This window comes from Rhamphochromis sp. 'chilingali' (assembly GCF_963969265.1).
Source record: "Rhamphochromis sp. 'chilingali' genome assembly, chromosome: 5".
Classification (NCBI taxonomy): Eukaryota; Metazoa; Chordata; class Actinopteri; order Cichliformes; family Cichlidae; genus Rhamphochromis; species Rhamphochromis sp. 'chilingali'.
The window spans coordinates 3,104,678-3,128,637 of record NC_137932.1 but is presented as its reverse complement, the minus strand read 5'-3'; the positions used below and the strand labels follow the sequence as shown (position 1 = coordinate 3,128,637).

The 23,960-nt window shown below is 42.6% G+C and overlaps 3 protein-coding genes across 5 annotated transcripts; 1 reads left to right on the top strand and 2 right to left on the bottom strand.

Moving 5' to 3' along the window:
* Positions 1–1,998: 1,998 nt before the first annotated feature.
* LOC308397053 (uncharacterized protein) lies at positions 1,999–23,960 on the bottom strand. The gene is made up of 30 exons (XM_080882774.1): positions 23,714–23,960; positions 23,566–23,643; positions 23,400–23,481; positions 22,934–23,007; positions 22,496–22,582; positions 21,602–21,740; positions 21,405–21,515; positions 21,151–21,313; positions 20,836–20,901; positions 19,709–19,781; positions 19,541–19,625; positions 19,243–19,353; positions 19,057–19,145; positions 18,861–18,927; positions 18,628–18,778; positions 16,681–16,930; positions 16,538–16,615; positions 16,366–16,447; positions 9,961–10,034; positions 8,035–8,121; positions 7,764–7,902; positions 7,561–7,671; positions 6,122–6,284; positions 5,672–5,737; positions 3,825–3,897; positions 3,657–3,741; positions 3,367–3,477; positions 2,944–3,032; positions 2,750–2,816; positions 1,999–2,662 (listed from the first exon to the last, which is right to left on the bottom strand). Exons 1-30 carry the CDS (start codon positions 23,860–23,862, stop codon positions 2,522–2,524), a joined length of 3,141 nt encoding a protein of 1,046 aa, XP_080738900.1. The 5' UTR covers positions 23,863–23,960; the 3' UTR covers positions 1,999–2,521.
* LOC308397150 (putative nuclease HARBI1) lies at positions 11,130–12,070 on the top strand (the record flags this gene model as incomplete). Its single annotated transcript, XM_080882919.1, has 3 exons — positions 11,130–11,410; positions 11,496–11,607; positions 11,688–12,070. The coding sequence occupies exons 1-3, from the start codon at positions 11,279–11,281 to the stop codon at positions 12,068–12,070; spliced, it is 627 nt and encodes a 208-aa protein (XP_080739045.1). The 5' UTR covers positions 11,130–11,278.
* On the bottom strand, positions 12,010–14,262 carry LOC308397149 (uncharacterized protein). Of its 3 annotated transcripts, none has more exons than XM_080882917.1 (7): positions 13,876–13,982; positions 13,693–13,764; positions 13,344–13,520; positions 12,726–12,787; positions 12,587–12,649; positions 12,443–12,502; positions 12,010–12,360 (listed from the first exon to the last, which is right to left on the bottom strand). In XM_080882917.1, the coding sequence occupies exons 1-7, from the start codon at positions 13,883–13,885 to the stop codon at positions 12,133–12,135; spliced, it is 672 nt and encodes a 223-aa protein (XP_080739043.1). In that variant the 5' UTR covers positions 13,886–13,982; the 3' UTR covers positions 12,010–12,132. The 3 variants fall into 3 exon arrangements, with proteins under 3 accessions (XP_080739043.1, XP_080739044.1, XP_080739042.1); XM_080882916.1 differs by having other exon boundaries at positions 12,014–12,360; positions 13,693–13,763; positions 13,882–14,262; XM_080882918.1 differs by lacking the exon at positions 13,344–13,520 and having other exon boundaries at positions 12,011–12,360; positions 13,693–13,763; positions 13,882–14,262.

Genomic DNA, 23,960 nt, shown 5'->3' with positions numbered 1-23,960 from the left:
GTCCCGCAGGATACTGTGCACCCTCCTCAGACAGCGAGTGGGGAAGATATTACTGATCTCTGGCAGACTTGTTCCACTAATTCTGCCAGCTTCCTTCACCACCCGCTGGAGTGCTTGCTGATCGGCCTTGGTGCAGCTGGGGAACCACACTAGAAATCCATACGTCAGAACGCTGCTGATGGCACAGTTGTAGAAGTTCAACATCAGAGATCTGGGAATGTGTGCGCTCCGCAGTCTCCTCAGGTAGTAGAGGCGCTGTTGGGCCTTCCGTACAACTGAGGTGATATGGTTGCCCCAGGACAGGTCCTCGGTCACAGTTACCCCCAAGAATTTAAAACAGCTCACCCTCTCCACCGCCTCACTGCCAATGAAGAGAGGCAGATGGTTGTTATGGCCCCTCTTCCGGAAATCTACAATGATCTCCTTGGTCTTTTTGGTGTTTAAGACCAAGTTATTGTCGTGGCACCATGACTCTAGTTGTTGCACCTCTGTCCTATAGTTTGTCTCATCATTGTTGGATATAAGTCCGAGCACTGTTTTCAGTTTGCCTCCCTAGTCTCGTCACGTTAATCACTCCCAGCTGTGTCCCCCACCTGTGTGTAATCTCCCTGTGTTCTTTGAGTGTTTTTAAGTCGTGTCTTCTGTCTTAGTCGTTGCTGGTTCGTCTGTGTTGTTTCCCCTCGGTCTCCCTATGTATTTCCCCGGACCTCCCTGCATCTTCGTTCAGGTTTGTTTTCTTAGCTCTGCCCAGTTTAGGTTTTCCAGTTTTATGTTCACCCACCATTGCTGTTTTTACCCACTCCTGTAAATAAATACTCACCTGCACCAGAGCTGCCGCCTTTTGGGTCCTTTCTACAAACTCCACACGTCTGCCACACCGGACGTGACAACTACACTCCAGCTGAAAACACTACGTCCAGATGAACAGAATTAACTTTCTTGTACACTGCAGAAACTTCACCACCAATTAAAGCATTTATGAATGTATGTATATATATCCTAACCCTAAATAAATTCTAACTTGTGCACTCAATTCTTATTGAGTCAGCAGCGTAGTATGCTGTACAATCATTCCACCCTGGAAAAAGAAAAGCTCAAAGAAATAATTAAAGCCCAAAATTACCATGACCATGAGAAACGTAAGTGCCCGAGCAGCCAGGCTCAGAAGCAGGCTGGAAAGTGCCATCCTGGAAAATGTCCCGGAGACGTCCGTGTTAAAGGTGTGTAACAAGTGTCCCTTGACAGTTCGCTGACTTCTGCCGTGTGATTGGCCCAGGAGCTTTAAAAGGTAGTGGGTGTGTGAGGGGAGGTCAGTGGTCTTCTGTGGGAAGTTCCAGACCTTTGGAGATTAATTATTAGATCTGCAGTCTGCAGATCTAATAATTTATTATGGTAGGTGCCGGTTTTTAATGCGTGCTGCTGGACTTATTAGTGTGAACACGAGTTTTAATGGAGGAATCAATCAAGCTCTAGATCGACTGCGCGCGGGGAAATCGATCAATATTGTAGGTATATTGAGTGTTTGTTTTATATCTGTGATTTTGAATCGTTTAATAAAACTGATCTTTTATTGGATAACATTTTAATCGATAGTCTTGATCGTGGTTGTTGTGCTGCCTCTGCTTTAAAAGTCAGGTTTCTGTGCAGGAGCTTAGCGCCCCCATGTGTACACTGTTGGTAATTGCATTAAAAGAGCAAGTTGGGTACATAAGAAATCACTACACCGCAAACACAAATAACATCACACTGACAAACATTAAAGTTTCAGTTTTATTTTCATTTACATAAAACCTGTGCTTAAATTAGTTACAGACACTAAAGCTTCTGTGGTTCAATGGCTATGAAAAAGCAACTACATAATATAAACTAAAAAATATATATCAGCAGTGTATAAAAGTAACAAATGGCAATACCTTAGAGACCAGCGCCCCTCAGAAATGTTTCTATATACTGACTATTGTAATGGGTGGCTCTGAAGTGTAGTGGTTAACACAAGCAAAAGATCTGGTCATTCGCACAGACACAAGACTCCTTTTGTTGTTGCATCAGAAAGGATTTCTTCCTCTTCTTTTTCCTGCTTCCTTTAGTAGTTTCCAGATCATCTGCCTCCACCTCATTCCATCCCTAGGATCCTCTTCTGTCACACCACCTCCACCAGTCATAGTCCCTACATTTTAAATTCCTACTCTCACCTCCACTCCTACCTTCTCTCTCTCTCTGCCTCCAAACATACCTTCCCCTTTTACTCTTCCTTTGTCTTCAGCCAACAGCAGCACAGTTTCTACAGACTCCCTGTTGGCCAACAAGTAGTTTTATATTCATTATTGTAATAAATAAAAAACACGACATAACTTCATATGAATATGCTATGTATTTAAATCACACCATTATTGTTTTCATTACAAGGTTTTCTTCTTCTTTTTTAAGTGACAGTTTTAGATATGAATAAAAGCCCAGTTTTACTCTATAGACTACTATGACCTCTTCTAATGTATTGGTGCTTTATGGCCATTTATTCTTTTTATTCCCTGTGAGCGAAAGAGCAAATTACTCCACTCTTAGGTCTGAGCATTCCAGCATCCAGGATGTCAAAGGTCTGTCCCGGCACAAGAGTGAAGTCAAACCTCTGGAGCAGTTTGGCCATCACCACTTTAGCCTCCATCTAAAAAGCACAACAGCGCCCACAGAGATGAGTCAGTGTGTTTATAGGTGAGCGGGTCTTCATGTTGACTTACGCTGTCATCCTCACCTGAGCAAAGTTCTTTCCCAGACACGAGCGAGGACCGAGGGCAAAGGGGTAGTAGCAGTAATAAGGCCTTGATGAACAGACGAGAGACAGCCTCAGTTACTGTGAACCGTTTCACTCATTTAGTCTGAGATAATAAAGTGTGTGCAAACATTAAACGTAATAAAGTCAGCATGGTGAAACAGTGTTTTTCTTACTTGGGAGCATCTGGGTGAAATCTGTCTGGATCAAATCTTAGTGGATCCTTGAAGAATCTCTCCAGTCTCCCGCTCACATAGGAGCTGAACTAAATATGAGAATAGGTTATTTATTCGTCTTGATTCCAGGTAACTGTCTTGTAGGGCAAGACACTTTACCCTACCGCCTACTGGTGTTGGCCAGAGGGGCCGATGGCGCGATATGGCAGCCTCGCTTCTGTCAGTCTGCCCCAGGGCAGCTGTGGCTACAACTGTAGCTGCCTCCACCAGTGTGTGAATGCGAGAGTGAATGAATAGTGGCATTGTAAAGCGCTTTGGGTGCCTTGAAAAGCGCTATATAAATCCAATCCATTATTATAAAACAGAAGTTTATTTTCTGCTTTGAAGCTAGAAACACATAAAAAAAAAATATCTATGACTCACTACAGCAACAAATCCTCCAGGTATGTGGACACCATCAATGACCATGTCTTCAGCAATATCACGAGATGTGGCCGGAGTCACGGGATAAATTCTCAGAGTCTCTTTTAGCACCTGGGGGAAGATTACAACGTTTATGGTGCATCTTGTTTTATAAAAACAAGACTGAGAGCCTAAGTTTACTGTTGATGCAGTCTTTCATTGTCAGTTGACTAATTTTGAATCCATGGGTGAACATGAGATTACAAATCACACTAAAAACATTACCACAATTTTCAAATTGCCACATGTACCTGTGACAGGTAGACCAACTTGCCCAGGTCATCGTAGCTTATTTCACGTTTCATCCCAATAACATCGTCCACTTCTTTCTTCGCTCTGAGAAATGAGAAAACTCCATAAGAAACCAAAGTTCACTTGTTCTAATGGAAACTGTTATGTGCTATATTTTGACTTTTTACTTTTCCAGTATATCAGGATGTCTTCCGAGTTCCATGATGCAAAAAGCCAGCTGATTGGCTGTTGTTTCTTGGCCTGAAATAGCACAAATGTATCAAAATTGAATATTACCACCATGAAGCTCAATAAAATGTTACAACATACACTATATACAAAAGAAGCTGCTGTTTTTCAAGTTTCAAGTTTAGCATTTCCTCCATTGCTTAGCATTTTTGAAACCAGGGGTCACAATCAAAAGACAGGGGTCACAATCAAAAGACAGCTCAGACGGTGAAGCCAAGAGCACTGCACACTCATGATAGCAGCAAGCCATTATTTAGATTCCTGTTGATGCAGAAATCTACAAATACCATGTACTTCAGCATAAAGACTCGAATCAACAAGGCACAAGAAACCTGTAACTCCTTGATGCTGCTCTGGACTACAAAAATCAATAACATCCACCAGCAACTCAGTTCAATTGTTGTGTCTACCCCCTCTCCAGAACCTTTTCTCTATTTTGAGCCGTTTTCCACTTTCCATCTTCCTGATTTATCTGATATTTCTGAGTTTATATGTAACTCAAAGCCTGCCACATGTCATCTTGACCCTATGCCTACAGGGCTTGTGAAATCCTGCCTCTCTTCCTTACTCCCACTCATCTCTGCTATCATTCACTCTTCACTCACCACCGGTGTCGTCCCCTCCTTAGTCAAGATTGCTTCAGTCACTTCGTCAAAGGAGCTTGCAAAGAAGGGCGTCTGGACTTCTTTAAGTTACTTGAAGACGTTTCACCTCTCGTCCGAGAAGCTTCTTCAGTTCTAAGGTCAAATGGTGGAGAGTCCCAGATATAAACCTAGTGGGAGTGACCCCCCACAGAGGGACAAAAGGACCCCCTGATGATCCTCTTTGTCTCAGGCGATTAGAGGATCATCAGGGGGTCCTTTTGTCCCTCTGTGGGGGGTCACTCCCACTAGGTTTATATCTGGGACTCTCCACCATTTGACCTTAGAACTGAAGAAGCTTCTCGGACGAGAGGTGAAACGTCTTCAAGTAACTTAAAGAAGTCCAGACGCCCTTCTTTGCAAGCTCCTTTGACTACGATGACCTGGATGACTGAGAACCTTCACAGACTTCAGTCACTCCCATGCTGAAAAAACCTTCTTTAGATCCTAACAACTTTAACAACCGCCGTACAATTTCTAATTTACCCTTCATCTATAAAATACTTGAAAAAGTAGTTGCAGTTCAACTTCATTCACACCTGGATAATAATAACATCTACGAGAGATTTCAGTCTGGTGTTCGTTCATGTCACAGTACAGAAACTGCTTTATTTAAAGTCACTAATGATCTTCGAGTCGGAGCTGACTCTGGTCTTCTCACCATTCTCGTCCTTTTGGATCTGAGCTCAGCCTTCGACACGATCTCTCATTCTGTCCTTCTAAGCAGACTTTCCTCTCTCGGCATCTCTGACCCACTCCAGTCAGTTCAGTCTGTAGTCCAGTCTCTGGTCCAGTCACTCATTCATCATCCTGTTCAGCTCCCTGACCTGGTTACAACCATAGCTCCTTGACCACTCCCAGTTTATTCAACTGAAAGCATTCCACTCTCGTCTATTCCCGGTCACTTCTGGTGTACCCCAAGGTTCAGTGTTTGGATTTAAACCAGTCTTTGATGAAGGGGGCTTCATATATGTGGACGAATATGCTGTGGCAGTTAAGCCTTGCAGTGTGCCAGAAGGAAGCACAACATCCAACTTATTTTGTAACATTTCACAGATCCATCCAACTACCCATCTACTTTGTTAACCGCTTATGCTCTTCAGTATCACAGTCTGCTGGAGACACACGAAATAACAGAGACTCACCTGCAATGAAGAATGTCACGAAATTGTCCAGCATAAATTCCTCATCTTCTTCAGTCATGATTTCCTCTGAAACAATAAGAAAATTGACATATAAATTAATATTTGGCTTCCTTCTCTTTTTTTCATTTATTACACGTCAGATGATACAATGTCTTCTGTGTTAATGTCTCTATCAGTCATCTGTTTATATTCGGCAAAGCTTCCAAAGTGTCCATTTTCAAGCGAATCACAGAGCCAGCCTTCCTGATCAGTTTATTTAGTTTGCTGGTGTCATCGGCATGATGTCGCTTCTTCAGCATCAGCACGCAGACCACAACAAAGAACACTCCACTCGCCACAACTAAAAACTCAGTGTATTTGTTTACTCTTGTGTGTACTATTCACAGCAATTTAAAATCAATGCTCAAGGCTTACTGAGTCTATTCAAATGTGAAATTTAGGGATTACAACCTTGGTTGGCAGTTTTGATGATTTGTGTCAGGATGTCCTTGGGGACCTCGTCACCGTTTTCAATGGCGGCCTTTCTCTCAGCGATCCACTGAGATCCAGTTTTGCGCAGCAGGCGGCACGCTTCCCTCACCTCATTAATGTATCCTCTGTTCTTTGGATTAAACTGGAATGGCAGATTGAAGAAGTTAACATTCCATGCAACAAGACTTGCAGTACATACTTTCTTCTTCTTTGGCTCTTGGAGGAGGCGGACGCCTCCCCCTCTCCCTCCCTTATCTTCTCTGCTGCTGCTTCTAGGTGTTTGTCTAGTCTCGTCTAACTCTAACCCTCAAAGAGTTTCTCGGTCTTGTTCTCTAAAACCTAAAGAATTATGGATTTGATCAACTGGTCCCGTAATGGAATTGACAACCTGCTAGGCTTGGGAGAGCCCGATTGTCCTGCGGAGACGTTTGCTGCCGGATACTCCATGGTCGGTTGCGTCGTGTGTCTGGCAACACTCGACGGAGGACATTGAACGACATCTACCAATTTGGAACCACGATAACGGAGTTCGGGCTGATTGGAGCTGGCTTGGAGCTGGCTTATCGAAGAACAAGAAGCGGCTACAGCTGTTCAAAATCCCATAAGGCTGGCCAACATGATAGACGATTGGCAGGGCTGGGAGTACTCAGACTGTGTTTTGAACGCAATATGGATAACATCTTGGAGAAGAACAATGGGAATTGAGATAATTGGTGACCAGTGATGGACATTAAACCAACTGTAAAAATTGGATGCCGTTGTTTGCGCTAAACCCAAACATTCACCAGCTTCACTCATGTGGCTATCCCACCGGCGCCAGCTGAAGGTCTGCCAAGGTCGAAGCTGACTGGAACAACAAATTCTTCCCATGATAACAGGATTGTTGTCGAACTCTTTGTACCTCATTCAAGGCCACCTGGGTCAACTGGAGACTGTTGACTGATGCTTAACCGGGCGTGGTGACATTTTCTCTCAGCTGAACATGGGATACACACACACACACGCACAAAACATGTACGCTGATACTCACTATCACCCTCCCTCCCCCGAATCCAACGCCTCCTCCCATGCTTACCTCCCATCCGATGTGGACACCGGATCAGCTGGAGGTGCAATCGAAGATTGCAGTGGACCCAGATCAGATGTACACACTGGAATACTCTCCCATGTTGCTTGTCTGTGTTTTATTGTGTTATGGTGTGTTGATATCTGTGCATTCCTGGATTATCCTTTTGTGTTACACATTTCGATGTTTTTTTTTTCCTTGCTACCTAGCCTGACCTGTCTCCCCAATGTGATGTTTGTGTATTCTATGTACGGTCGGCAAGGTCTGTCATCTCAGTTGTGGGCAACTGCAACTGACAAATAAAGGCTATCTCATCTCTCATCTCGCTCATCAAAAAACACTAAAGTAATACCTCGAAAAAGTTGTCTCTAATGTAGTGAGCCATCCCTTTCAAACATGTCTCAATGGCTTTAGGGAACTGTGAAGTGTTCTTCAGCAGGTCCAAGTCCACCCCGAAAGCAACCTGAGATTTATCAAGGAAAAACACAAACATGAGGAAATATTATTTGGATAAAGACTGCTGTAAAAGCTGTAAAACTGACTGTAATATAAAACCTTAGTAATAACATCCAGGGTAACATAGTTGACAAGCTGGAGCATATTAGCTTCTGTTTTACTGTCGGCAACATCTGCAAGTTTATCCATCAGTTTCTCTGCCCTCTCATTGAAGGTTCCCATCAGACCTCTCAGATACCTGGAAGTAATGATAGCTTTAACCGGAGGAGCCAGAACCTGCCAACAAACTACCACAGAAATTCATTTGGAAAAAAATCAGTGGTTGAACAAACAAACTCTTTTGTCTTTTTGTGATAACTGTGAAACTCACAGGCTGCTGAATGCAGGGTCCATGATCCGGCGCTGTTTGTACCACTGCTCATGATCCCGTGCTGTTGCCAGGCCGTTGCCTAAGAGCCTTCAAAGAAGACAGTCGACAAAATACGTTATTTTATTCCTCTGAGTTTTAGTTACTGTTAGTTTTGCTTACTGTTGGCATTCAGGTTGCATCTAATCTAAATGTTCCTATCTGGTCCTCCTATAGTTTTAAGCTGTGCGTGCCATCTGCTGTCTTCTCTTATTATCCTGTGAGTATATATTATCTCTGTCTCCCTTTGTTCATTGCCACATTGCCCCTCTTCCCTCATGGTTGCGTATTACCTTATTCTGTGTTTCCCAGAAAATTCCTAGTGTTTGGATTCCTCGTTCCTGCCCAGTTATTGTTTGAGATTTTATGATTATTTTTGCTAGATTTGAGTTTATGTTCTGTCTCCTGAATCCACATCCTGCCTGCCATACAGCGAATACATGACAGAACGACGCGATCCTGATGGACTCACCGAGCTTTCTCAGACTGCCTCCACAGTGAGGGAAAAAGGCTACTTAAGTATGTGATAAAGTATTAGTACGTCATTGATTCCCATCTCTGCAGTACAGTCAGTGTTGGGGAGTAAAGGAATACATGTACCGCTGTTACGTATTTAAAACATAAAATATGAGTAACTGTATTCGGTTACAGTTACTGTTTATAAGGGTGGTATTTAGAATACAGTTACTTTGTTGAAATAAAGGGATTACACGGCGGTCTTTTCCTGTTTCATATGTTCGGCTCTGCCCTCTCTATCTTTGGTAATTCCACACCGGTGGAAACAAACAAAACACGCATTAAGAGGCTCAAATGCCCGTGTCTCAATCTCGCGTCTCATAATGACGTGAAGAAATATTCAAAAAATGATTTAATATGAAGGCAATAGCAGAGTGTTACATGCATAGCCCTAAAGCATGTAGCCTCATGGGCAGTGTAGTCCGTGCTGCAGGGAGAATGGACTGCCATACCCGTTATGTGTCTGTAAGCGAGGGAGGGAGAAAAAGGTGAGTGGAAAAGTACGAGCTGTCACCGAGCAGAAACGGGAGCTGCAAGCATGTAAATATAATAATAACCACTGCAGCCAAACAGAGAGCCTGACGAGCCCAGTTGTAAGTAAGCTATTAAGACTCGACTGTACGCTGTGTTCCTGTTTTCCTCCGAAACAATAAGTTCCATTGAAGCAGCCTTTCAACGCCTCTCTCTGTCTCTCGCTACCAAAGTTGACCCAGACAACAAAGTAAAGCTAGTTTTTGGCTACGAGCCCGACACGAACCCGACGTATTAGCCAGAGGTCCTTTACTACGGTTCAGAGCCACAGACCTGTTTTATATACGCGCGGAATAGTTTTCTATATGAGATCGCTGCAAAAAGTGCAGCCTTACCTAATGTCCACCTACTGTTACTCATTTATATTAAGATTTAAACATCTAGTTGCTAATGGTATGGTGAGTAGCCTTCAGTAATAGTAATAAATCACACAGCAATAGGACATTCATTAGTTGTTAAAAAGCATGATAATATATTAAGTAATCCAAAGTATATTACTTATATATTAAGCAATTACAAAATACATTTTGGGGCATGTATTCTGTAATCTGTAGTGGAATACATTTCAAAAGTAACCTTCCCAACACTGAGTACAGTGGTGGTCTGTATTATACCTGTGAGTCTTAATCTTAGTCCAGGTGTTAAACAAATAAGAGTATTGCAAAGCTCACTCCACCTCTAAATATTGGTAAATGAATGCAAAGTATCACACTGGTATCTACTGATATCTGCCTTTGTTGATCAATTCCAGCCAGTAACTGAAGTTAAAACGATATCAGTAACAGCACAGCCTTTTAGAACTGGTGCATCGCTACAAAAAAGCGCCTGATAAGGCAGTCTTACCTTTGACCAAACAGGTTGGCAAGTCTCTTATAAACAAGTTTATCTTTGGGGTATTTTGTGGACATCAATATTTGCTGAAGCCAGGAGCAGAAAGACAGAAAAATTTTTTTTAGAGAAAGAAGATTTGATACGAATATTATCAGGAGTTATGCTTAGTGAAACCAAAATGTCAGTAGTTCACACTTTGAAGTTAAGGGCAGGATTTGTGCCAAGCACTTTCACACACTCAGCGGCGGTCCTAGCCTGTTTGGCACCCTGGGCGAACGGATGATCTGATATCGTCGCGTTGTTGTTCCTGGAACAGCATAGTAAATGTTGTTCCAGGAACAACATTGCAAGTGACCAATCACATTCTTGTGACGTTATTCTTTTGCGCGCCAAGCCATTCGTGCATTTATGAAATTCCAATGTTCCAAGGACAATATCAATTCTGCTTAGCGTTTATTAAAGGGTTAGGGTCAGGGTCCGTTGATCGGCGGACAGAGGCGGTTTCTCGCAGCTTAAGTTTTTTGTTTTACGGCGGTTTTTCCCGAAGTCGCAAAAGTATGACGTCACAACATTCTGATTGGTCACTTGCAATGTTGATCCTGGAACAACACCAGGGCCCTGTTTCAGGAAGCCGGTTTAGTGGAAAAACTGAGTAAGTATACCCTGAGTTAACGAAAACTCTGGGTTTTCGGTTTCACAAAGCGAGTTCAGCTGCAGCCTGAGTGAGTCACTATGACGACACACGCCGTGAAGCTAACCTGCCCCCTAGCAGGTTTACCACAACTAACCCTGACTGTCTCCGCCCCTTTGTCGGAAACCTGACAGTAGGAAGTGTCAGACATGGCGTGTCCCTTCCTTGAAGAGCCGGTAGATATCGAAGCCCAAATTCTCCGCAGAGCTCTCCGCCGGGAGAGAGTGATTCGAGCGCGTCTGGACATCTTATCATTACCTGATGATTTCCTGTGCGAACGTTACCGTTTCTCAGCACAATCAATAAGTTATTTGGATAACATCCTCAGGCCATATATTACGCATGTGACACATCGCGGACATGCGCTCAGTCCATTACATATTCTTTGTACCGCACTCCGTTTCTTTGCAAACGGGAGCTTCCTGTACAATATCGGTGACGCTGAGCACGTTTCCAAGGCTACCGTCTGTCGGGCAGTCAGGAATGTCACAGTAGCACTGAAACGTCTCCTGCACTCGTTTGTGGTGTTCCCCGGTCACAGACCCACAAGATTCATCAAAGAGGGATTCCACAAAATTGCAGGTATCAGGAGGACCTAAACGTAATGTATGATGTGGTGATACTTGAACTACTACTTAAATGGTACATAAATTTACAGGGTTCCCAGGCGTGATTGGCTGTATAGATGGCACCCACATCCCAATCATTGCACCCTCAGCAAATGAAGGAGACTTTGTGAACAGGAAGTCTTTCCACAGCATCAATGTACAGGTACATAATTCCCTGTAGCATTTCACACCAACAAGTGATGGCATCATGGTAACGGATGCTAATTTGTGTTCTCTGCACTGTGAAGATCATATGTGATGCTGCCAACATCATCACAAATGTGGAAGCCAAGTGGCCAGGCTCTGTCCATGACTCACGGATCTTCCGAGAATGTACACTGAGCAACAGATTTGGACATGGTGGGTCGAAGTAACTGTGAAATATACAGAGACCAATTGCCACAGGGACGTTTGCACTGACATGTATTCTTCTGTCCTAGGAGAGTTCACTGGCCACCTGCTCGGTGATAGGGGGTACCCATGTCTACCCTATTTGCTCACCCCTTACCCTGACCCTGAACCGGGCCCACAGCAGCGTTATAATCTGGCCCATTGCAGGACACGGGCCAGAGTTGAGATGACCATCGGAATGCTCAAGGCCCGGTTCCAGTGCCTTCGTGGACTCAGAGTCACCCCAGAAAGGGCATGTGACATCATTGTGGCATGTGTGATCCTACACAACATTGCCACGATTAGAGGTGAACAGTGTCCAGCTGAACCAGACGACAGCAGTGATCCACATGATGAACATCCTGACCCACCCACGAACGTACAGGATGGGCGAGCAGTCAGAGACACCATATGCCACAACCATTTCCTGTGACCCGGCAACCCAACATGTCACGAGACAAATACACAGATACTGTGGTCAACTTGTTTTATTGGTCACCCTGTATGTCCTGTGCACAATGAATAAATGCGAATATTAGTATGTTGTACGAACACTGACATGATTCGTCCATCTATGATCACTCCACCCACCCTTAACTGTTGTTCCAGCAGTACAATCTCCAGCTTCGACTTCTGGATCTGCAGCTGGAGGTGCACCATTTCCATATCACACTTCCTTATCCTCCTGGCCAGATATGTTCTATACAGCTGCTTCACAGGGAGCTATTGCAACAAAGGACATAGCATTGGCATCCATAGTACATGCCTACTTAGGTTGGTTGTGAATGTGTGCTGGACAACCCACTGCGGAAAGCTTCGTTGTAGGAGTGGCTGGACCCTCTTCCTCCTCATTTGCAGCATCACTCTGCCGGGGACATAGTAGGTCCATGGTGTCATCATAGTGCCACATTGTAGTCAGTTGTTATATTTTCCACTGTACACTGTATACCTCATAGTGTGGCACTGATGCGGCCTCCTCTGTAGCAGCCGTCACTGTGTCGTCATCATATGCCTGTGGTGGAGACATTTAACAACATTGCTGTTCTACTGTTGACACATGTAGTCTGTGGAGTATTACGAGTACTCACAACTGCATGTCGGTCTGGCTCAACAGGGGGCTGCACCAGATGCAGTACACCATCACCGTCAACTGGGGGAATATGGGGTTCATACAGGTCACTCATGACTTATGTGGGCGCAAATGGCAATTACCAGACATACCAATCACCATACACCTCATTGTCAGTGTGCTCTCGGAGACAACCGACACTGAGGGAAGGCAAAATCAGTAGGTGTCAGGGTGGGAACGCCTTTATGAGCTCTATGTTGCATTGAGGTATATGTTCATATGTTACACTCATTGGGGAGGGTACGGAATGTACTACTCGCTCTGTCTCTGGGAACAGGGAGCTCACCCTGTGGGGGGTTGACACACACACACGCATGTATGCAAAATTAACGGACACCGCTATGCACATAATAAAGACGTACCACTGCAGCTCGGTGTGTGTGAGTCTCTCCCTGGGCCCTCACCCGTGCAGCACGTTAACAGTTCCCAAGTGTCTCAGTGTTGTCTATTCACCTAACTGTTTGATGACTGTCATTCTCTGTCAGTAGGACAGTAACTGCACTGCGACATAGTTCATTTTGGTCATGGTGACTGTGCAGAATGGATGTGTGCACGCCATGTATTGTTTTGGATTTACCCCTTATGTAGGCACTTGTGTCTTGCGGGGTTATTGACTCAGAGGATGTCCCCGCAGAGATGCCTTCAGCCACAGGGCGCCCACTGTTTTGGCTGAGGGCCAACTGCTCAGCCTCTGTGAGTGGTGGTGGTGGAGGACCCCCACCTGTTTTCCGGGCCTCCGCTTTTTTTCTGTTGGCTGTGACAGCACACATTTGAGCATACAGAGTAAGCAAGTATGTACTTGTAATGTGCTCAGATAGTTTCAATAAGTGCTCACAGGGGGGAAATTACTGTGGCCTCTAACTGCAATTGATCTACATAGGACACACAGACCAAGCACTATGGCTCATGATACAATTACACCTCACCTGTTTGGACTATGTTCTTGTATTTCATTTTTACTTGCTGCCAGGTACGTTTGGGGCCTGTTGGGTTGCACCTGCGCTCACATCACATCACAAAATAAAATGTATAAAATAACAAATAAAATAACATATGATAAAATAACGTGTTAAATGGGTGGAAATCCCTAGATCAATGTTTATATTAACACTCACGCATTGACTCTGTCGGCTATGTTTTGCCATGCGTGCTCCCTTTCCTTTGCAGCTGCGGCTGTGTTGCTTTTTTTCTGCATGATGTGCATGTTATCGGCATATGCTGCCATCAGAATTTCCGCCTCGAGCGCTGTGAAATACGTCGCCCGCGCCTTCTTTCCCTCCGTCTCCATGGTGACTCGCTTACTCTGTGCTCCGCTTATCAGGGCTTTATGTATCCTCGTCCGCGCGCTTCACTTGGGGTTAAAGCAACTCCGCCTTGATTGAACTAATTGTTATCAGCCTTTCTGAAACGGAATATTCCGAGTTGGACAGTTCGGGGTTACTCAACCGTGAGTGTCGTTTTTCACTCTGAGTTTTCCAAACCGGCTTCCTGAAACAGGGCCCTGGGGCCCGTTCTTCGTACCTCGCTAAGTAAGTTAGCCGGATTTGACTGTTGACGATTTCGCGTGATCCTGGATCGTTCGGTTCTTCGAAGCCCATCCGGGACTTGCTGTCATAGCAACAGAGCCGTAAGCGTAAACCTGCTCGGGAGCAGGTTTACTTTATGTAAACAGGATTAGATCGCGGCCACTCAGGTATTTCCGCTTCATGTATACGAAAGCAACAGCGATATTTTACCACTGTTGTACCATAAATAAATAACATCAATGTAACTAAAGATAATGCAGCACTTGATCCTTTTATTGATGTCACACAGATACATACAGGTCATTTCCTAAAAAAGGGAAATGTACTATTAACATTCTATTACATGTATGTGATTATTACAGATGTAATTCAGATTTCAGAGTAGTAATTGCAATTTACTTCGTGTAATCAAGATGAGAGACCACGGCTATAAAAGCGAACGTGGATTTGGGAAGCCTGTTGCAGCCATATCCTGTCCGTTTACGCGAGCAACCCATTGCGGAAGGTGCAAGATTGATAAGGAGAGTCCTCAGAATCCAGCGTATATTGCGGGACAGACAGGATCCTTTAGCTCAGCGCGACAGTGTGCTCATAGAGAGATATCGATTTTCCCGTGAGGGTATTATTCACTTAACCAACTTGTTGACGAGGGGGTGCAGGACCACCACCTGTCTTTTTTTGCGCTGCCCCTTTTCTTGGTTGCTGTTATAAACAAACAAACAGATTATTCCAGGGTCTCTTTCCAAGAGACGAAAAGCAATATAAGTGATAAATATTACCATTCTGTAGAATATTCTTATATTTCCCTTTTACTTGTTCCCATGTTCTAGTGGGTCCTGTTGTGGCGCTAATGTGAAAGGGGATATAATATAACATAATGTAATATAATATAATGTAATATAATATTGGATAATATAGTGTGATATGATAAATCTACCCTACCACCTACTGGTGTTGGCCAGAGGGGCCGATGGCGCGATATGGCAGCCTGGCTTCTGTCTCAGGGCAGCTGTGACAGCTACCAGTGTGTGAATGTGAGAGTGACTGAATAGTGGCATTGTAAAACGCTTTGGGTGCCTTGAAGAGCGCTATATAGATCCACTCCATTATTATTGTTATTATTAAATTACTTACGAGTTTGATTTGTCAGCAACTTTCTGCCAGCCCTCTCTCCTTGCTTTTGCAGCCTTTGCAGTGTTCCCTTGCGTTTTAATTAAACTCTGAAACTCCTGAAATCCCTCACTCAAGAGTTCTTGCTCTGCTGCCGAAAAATACCGAGCGCGCTCCTTCGACATTTTCGCCGACCAATCAAAGGGTTGCCGATCAATGTTTCTACTATCGATGCGTAGCCCCTGTTGGGCCACCCAGTGATCTCACATTACTTCATCCAGCTATACTAATCGTCAACAACAGGTGTGTTCGGGGAACCGGAATAGCGAGCTCAGAGTTAGCGCGATGATTTGATCTTGGATGTAGTAAGCGACGTACGAAGAACGGGCCCCTGATCGTGCCTGGGCGAACACTCCCTCTGGCGGAATTATAAAGTGGAATTGTAAAGCGCTTTGAGGGTCTCAAAAAGCGCTATATGAAAGCAATCCATTATTATTTAAACCAACTGTTAACTGTATATTTCTGTACATTTAAGTATTATTATTATTCATATTGCCGCATTCATTGGCCTTTTTTACAATTAATTTTATTGTTTAATCACATTAAAATGTTCCTAATTTAATGTTTAACAGCACTTGAAAAAGGCAAAATCCCATGTAAAATTAGGGCAACAAACTGTATTGTCATTACTGAAAATAACCGTATTTTCATGAGAAAGTTATTTTCTGTTATTTTGTGGTATTATTTTGGCGCCCCAGCAAATGGGCGACAGAAAACCGATCGGTGCCTATGCCATTCCCAATACGCGCTGGCATGATGTCGGGGCAGCATGAATACGAGCAATTTGTTTTTATTTTTTGCCGATGCCCGTGATGCCGCCCCCCACTGCGATGCCGCCTCGGACCCATGTCGCCCGTATCAAAAACCGCTACTGCACACACTCATGCTGTTGTCACAGTTTACCTTTGTTGCCTCGGGACAGGACACACACACTACAGCGTAATGCAGAGCATATATCTTGTAGACAGGCCCATACTCATCCGCCCTGTAAAAGACATACTACCGCATAAATGATACGTTTTATCATTATTTATTAATCACTCCTACACACAACCATCGTTTACGTTCAAATTACCACTCCAGAAGTTTCTGGTGCATATTTCCGCCATTTTTCATTATCCTCAAAAGCGATGCTGAGTGTCCGAAGAGAAAACTGGGGAAGAAATCAAGTGGTCAGCGTCGAGCAGTGTCAGCAAAAGTGCCGAGAACTTTACCTACCTGTCCGTCGGTGGGCCGGGTATGTGGTCATATTTCATATGAATGTGTTTAACATACAAGCAGTATCCGAGAAACACAACGACGAGCAGAAAGAAGAGAAAAGTTAGCGTCTGAGCAGCCAAAGACAGAAGTAAGCTGAAAACTGCCATCCTGAGAAATATCCCGTAGACGTCTGCGTCAAAGATGGTTGTCCTTTCTATAACACCGCGAAGGATCCCTGGTTCAAGACCGAGGGGAGACACAAACAAGCCTCAGTGAGGTCACAAGCTGGTTTACCCCAGTGTCGTCGTTCTAAACTCGCATTAACGGGAGATCCAGCCGCCGTGGCTGTGGCGACCCTTTGGGAGGAAAAACAAGGGAGCAGCTCCAAATACCGACCGCACACAGCCAGATCTAATTAGGCGGAAGTTCGACATAGCGTACTTCAGAGAAGAGAGCCCACGGAGACGCACTGAATGTCACAGCTTTCGTGCTGTTATTTTGCGAACATTGTGAACAAGTGCAAAAACCCTCTACAGTTTAAAAAGGCTACTGCTGGGATTTATTAAACAGGCGCAGTTTCGATTTTGCGACATAAAGGAGTGGGCCTTTTTTCGGCTTTGTATTTCATATGTGTTTGCAGAAGTTGTGCTTTCAGAGCGCAATATTTTGGGAAGAGAAAGGCGTCTAATTGAAGCTGAATTTCAGGCCAATAGAGGGCTTTGAGCTGGCGCACACACTTGGTAAATCTGCCTCTAAGCATCATCTTTAGTAAATAAAATGCATTCCACCTTAAAAGCTGTCGGCACCTGCAGGTTTATTAATTACTTAAGGTTAAGAGATCAGAGTCCCGGAACACTCTGCTTTGTTCATATTAACATTATATTCAAGTCTTCTTCATCAAGAACACAAGAAACAAGATAAAAGCAAATAAAATGCATTCATTTCATCTTATAGTGCGAGGCGTTTATTTATCTCAGCAGATGAAAATGTCTGACATCTTCACTTTTCGTTTGACAGCCAATAAACTCATCATCCACCAGTCTTTCATCACGACTTCTGAACCTCTCCCGCTGTGAAATTTCGTACCTTACGCCGTTTATGCAAACTTTCTGGATTTGTTTCAAATTAAAAGCGCTCACCAGACAGTAATAGAGCTTTTCTTAACTGGGCTCTTATTCTGAAACATTAGTAGGAACCTCTTGTGAAAAACTAAACCGTTAAGAAAAATGGCACATAGGATGTGTGCCTCTGAGATTTCACTCTCTAATAACAGTTTGTTAATTCATGTTATTACTGTATACAGTTTGTCTGAGGTAGAGAAAGGGGGCAACTTCTCAAAACAGACATTGTATTTCAGTTTTATTTCATTTACACAAAAGTCATGTTTAAATGAGTGCTACAGGCAGTGGCTATGAAAAAGCAACTGCAATACATTTTGCAGTTCTCTCCATATTTTGCTTACAAGGAGCCAGATTTTCCTTTAATTATTTAAAGTGGTATTAATCATTCAAGCATACAATAGGCACCTATAACTCAAGTGATGAATCAGTGATGTGTCTGCACATAACAGACAGCTTTGAAAGTGTCTTTTATATTTAGGAAATTTGTTACTAACAGAAAAGAAGTTCCTATGTTCTAAGCAAAATAAAAGAAATTAGCTTTGCACAGTATGTGTCTGTGTATATTTATATGTGTGTGTATATGTGTGTACATACATACAGTGGCAAATGGTATTGATCCTAGCTTCCTCAAAAATGTTTCCATAATAATAATAGATTATTCCAGTGAAGACATAAAAATAGTTATAAGCATTTCATATGAATATATTGCGTGTATTACGATCATACATGAGACTATTTTCATTACAAGGATTTCTTTAAAAAATCAGTTTTCAGACAAGAGTAAAAACTCTGCCCCACCATATAGATACCTATGACCTGTTCCAATGTGAAGTCCGTTAAGATCATTTATTTTTGTAATCCCTGTGACCCAAAGTGCACAACACTCCACTCTTTGGTCTGAGTGTGCCAGCATCCAGGATGTCAAAGGTCTGTTCTGGGACGAGAGTGAAGTCAAACCTCTGGAGCAGTTTGGCCATCACCACTTTAGCCTCCATCTAAAAAACACAACAGCGCCCACAGAGATGAGTCAGTGTGTTTATAGGTGAGCGGGTCTTCACATTATGTTGTCATCCTCACCTGAGCAAAGTTCTTTCCCAGGCACGCACGAGGACCGAGGGAAAAAGGGTAGTAGCAGTAATAAGGCCTTGTTGAACAGACAAGAGACAGCCTCAGTTACTTTGAACAATTTAACTCATTTTATCTGAGATAATAATGGGTGTACAAACATTATTATGTAAAACATGTCAGCATGGTGAAACAGTGTGTTCTTTACTTGGGAGCATCTGGGTGAAATCTGTCTGGATCAAATTTCAGTGGATCCTCGAAGAATTTGTCCAGTCTCCCACTCACATAGGAGCTGAACTAAACATTAGAAAATATTGTATTTACTTATCTTGATGTTTATACAGAAGTGTATTTCCTGCTTTGCTAGAAACACATCAAAAAATACATGTCTCACTAAAGCATTTATTCCTCCAGGTATGTGGATCCCATCAATCACCATGTCTTCAGCAATATGACGAGATGTGCCCGGAGCTGTGGGGTACATTCTCAGAGTCTCTTTTAACACCTGGGAGAAGATGTATACAATTCATACGGCACATCTTGTGTATATATATATATATATATATATAACACCGTTCTACTCAACAGAGCAGTGAAAATGCTTAAAACCACAAATCTCATTAATGCAGAAGACCAAGGATACTTTAAGATACAGAAAAATAGTACCACAATTTTCAAATTGCCACATGTACCTGTGACAGGTAGACCAACTTGCCCAGGTCATCGTAGCTTATTTCATGTTTCATCCCAATAACATCGTCCACTTCTTTCTTCACTCTGAGAAATGAGAAAACTCCATAAGAAACCAAAGTCTATTTGCTATAGTGGAAACTGTCGCGCAATATATTTTGACTTTTTACTTCTCCAGTATATCTGGATGTCTTCCAAGTTCCATGATTGCAAAAGCCAGCTGATTGGCTGTTGTTTCTTGGCCTGGAATAGCATAAATTACACACGACATTAGGCAGTACAAAAGATGTATGCAGCTATTGTAACATCATTCACTGGTCTGATTGCAAAGCTGCAAGATGAGAGTTTCCACCATCTTGATTCCAAAAAGAAAAGGATGTGATGATGAGGGGGTCAGCCCACACACCTGACATTTGACTGACAAACCAATGAATGTGTTGTTTAATACTACAGATCGGCCCCAGCCACCTTCTCCTCAAAGACAGTATGGCTAGCATACTGGTTTTTGATTCAGTGTTGACCCAGGATGAGTGCCTGAGCCTATAAACTCTGCAGGTTTTACAAAATCACATTAAAAACAGCACCACTGAAAGCCATTTATGGAAAAAGTCATTTTTCCATAGACTTCTATAGGAACAGGAGCAACCGCATATATCGCCATTTCGTGGGCTTCAGAAAGAAAGCAGGTTTAATTCACTTCCATTTTAAAGTTCACTTTTAAGACACTGTAAATGACCACGGCAGACCCGGGTGCAAGTTCATGCTTTGCAGCATACTTTATTGACTCACACGGTTGCTGTTCACAATGCTCACAGAGCTGCAGCTCTCCCGCTGCCTGCTCAACATTATCGCAACCACAAATACAGCACCCATTACAATGCGTGATTGCACGCCCCGCCACAGACACAAAAGCTATTTCCATCTTTGATATACAGTCTATAACAATACATCCATCATCTGGATGGTCAGTAGTCCATGAAAATGAATGTATGTTGTGAATACCTGCAATAGATAACATTTTATAAAGATGAAACCATTTGGCATTAAGTTAAAAATTGATGCTTAAAGTGGTGACTGCATTGTGCGCCTTTTAACACAGCAAACCTTTTGGTGTTCCACAAAGATAGAGCAGGCCCAAATTATTGTGTAATATTTCATACATCAGTCCATTTTCTTAATTGTTTTCTTAACCTATCCCAGCTGTCACTGAGAAAAAGGCACTATCCTCCCTGATCAGATCGCCAGTCAATCACAGGGCACTACTTCTAACATCAAAGATGAAATAACAGAGACTCACCAGCAATGAAGAATGTCACAAAATTATCCAGCATAAACTCCTCATCTTCTTCAGTCATGCTGTCCTCTGAAATGATAAAAAACTACCTATAAATGATTTGACATCTACCATGTTAAGATGTGCTCTCATCATGAACAGGTACTAACACAAACCTCCAAGGAGAGTTCATATGGGAGACACTGAACTTATGCTGTCCTATCATTTTTTTTCAGTGTGTTTATTTACTCGTTTTTATGCTCTTCACACAGATTCAACAAGATTCTATATTATTGCTCTTATCTAGTCTAGTCTAATGTGAAATTTGGGAACTCCAACCTTGGCTTGCAGTTTTGATGATTTGTGTCAGGATGTCTTTGGGGACCTCGTCACCGTTTTGCATGGCGGTCTTTCTCTCACTGATCCACTGAGCTCCAGTTGTACGGAGCAGGCGGCACGCTTCCCTCACCTCATTAATGTATCCTCTGTTCTTTGGATTGAACTGGAATGGAAAACTGACAGGTTTAGGATGGCATTCAGATAACAATGTTGTTGGCAGAACTACTGCATAACAACAAACGCTGAAGTAATACCTGAAAAAATCTGTCTCTAAGGTAGTAAACCATTCCTTTCAGACATGTCTCAATGGCTTTAGGGAAAGGTGAACTATTCTTCAAGAGGTCCAAGTCCACCCCAAAGGCAACCTGAAATTTATCAAGAAAAAAGTATACACAAATATGCACACACACACTCACCCTTTGGAAGGGTAAAAATGACTGCAATATAATACCTTAGTAATAACATCCAGGGTGACACAGTTGACAAGATGGAGCATATTAGCTTCTTTTTTACTGTCAGCAACATCTGCAAGTTTATCCATCAGTTTCTCTGCCCTCTCATTGAAGGTTCCAGTTAGACCTCTCAGATACCTGGAAGTAATGATAGCTTTAGACGGAGAAGCAGCACATCCAAGACATCCCAACAAACTATCACAGAAATGAATTAACGGATACTGTTGCACAGAAAAAAGAAAAACCTTCCTACTATCTGCTACTATCTCCCTACTGTTTCTACTAGTTCTCTGGGTGAAATTGCCTTGTTGATGCCAGAGATGGGATGAGAACGTCCAGACTGCTACAAACTGAGTAACTACTCATTACAAATCCTCTTAAACTGGTTTCTTCCACCTCTTTCCATCTCTGTAATATTCTTTGTCAATATTTTTGATATTTAAAATTGAGCGATTTTTGATAAATTTGTGCTATTTGTCAAATTTGTAAATTCTGTAACATGTTGTATTATTTAATTAGTGTAGTCTGTTACTGTAACTGTCTTGGAGCAACTGTAATCCAAATAGTTTCCTTAGGGATTAATAAAGTATTCAGAGTCTGATTCTTAACCGTGCTAATGAGTTCACTGTGTTCAAATGGGCTCCACAGTCAGCTCTCTAATTCCAGCTGAGGTCCTTTAGGATGTGGCGGATTTGAATGATGGATGCACAGCCAACAAATGTGCAGCAACTGCATGATGCCATATGGACCAAAATACCAAAAATCAACCAAAACGTATTTCCAGCACTGGTTGAATGTATGCCATGAAGAAATGAGGCAGTTCTTAAGGCAAAAGTGGTTTCAGCCTGGTAAAGGCAAGGTATACCTTATAAAGCAACAAATGCATAACTCACGTGCTGCTGAACGCAGGGTCCATGATCCGGCGCTGTTTGTACCACTTCTCATGATCCCGTGCTGTTACCAGGCCATTGCCTAAGAACCTTCAAAGAAGGAAGTTGAGAAAACATTCTCACAAAACCCAATTCCTAATTGCTGTTAAAATAAAAGCATTTTTTCAAAATGTCTTCAAATGGAATAATCATAAAAATATATAACATTTCTCATTTTTTAAAGTATATTATAGTGCACACCAGATCTGCGCTGGCTAAATCAGCAGAGGTAGTGTATTGAAGAGCTGGATGACTTTAAAACAGTTTGGTTATTTATTCATGAAAAGACATCATTTTATCGTGAGAATTTAATTTTGTTCCACTGATAAAGCAAAATGTAAATAAACAAGTCTGATGCTAATGTAGAGAAGCAACCTAAGTAGCCTGATAAGGCAGTCTTACCTTTGACCAAATAGGCTGAAGAGTTTTTTGTAAACAAATTTATCTTTGGGGTACTTTGGGGACATCAGGATTTCCTGAATCCACAAACATAAAGTAGAATCAGAATCAGAAGACTTTATTTATCCCCAAGGGGCAATTAACAAACAATGTTCAGCATATGTTGAAGATAAGAACAATAAGAACAGGAAATAGGAGTGAAATAATAAATACACAGAATATACAGTATATACAGTTTTAAAATTAAAGTGACTGAAGGTGAATAAATAACTCTAAGTGACTAAAAGTGAATAAAGTGTCAGTAGTGTAGGAAGAGTGTAGTTTATGGGTGTGGGAAATGAAATGAAACATTGCAAGAAATTGGATTTATGCAAATATTATCGAGAGTTAGGCTTAATGTAGTTATTTTTTATTATTTGGCAATTTAACAATTGCAGGATTTCTGCCCAGCACTTTCACACTGTTTCACCTTTGTTGCCTCTGGACTGGACACGCACACTACAACGTAATGAAGACCATTTATCCTGTAGACAGGCCCATACTTCTCGGCCCTGTAAAGGACATGCTGACCTTTAAATATTATTAATCACAACTTTTTAAAAACCGCACAAAAACATCGTTTACGCTCCACTTACCACTCCAGAAATTTGTCGTGTACAACTCCGCCATTTTTCATTATCCTCAAAAACGACGGTGAGTGTCCCAGAAGAAAACTGAGGACAAAAACAGCTGGTCATTCTCTGGTAATGCCAGTACAGGGGTTTCGACGACGGCTTCACCTACCTGTCCCTCGGTGGGCCGGGTATGTGGTCATATTTCATATGAATGTGTCTAACATACAAGCAGTATGCAAGAAATGCAACGATAAGCAGAAAGAAGAAAAATGTAAGTGATGGAGTTGCTAAAGTCAGAAATACGCTGAAAACTGCCATCCTGAAAAAATGTCTGATATATGTCCGGGTTAAAAATTGCTGCTCTTTCAGTTAGGCAGCCCCAGCCTGAAAGAAGACGGACTTGTTTTTCCTTTCGT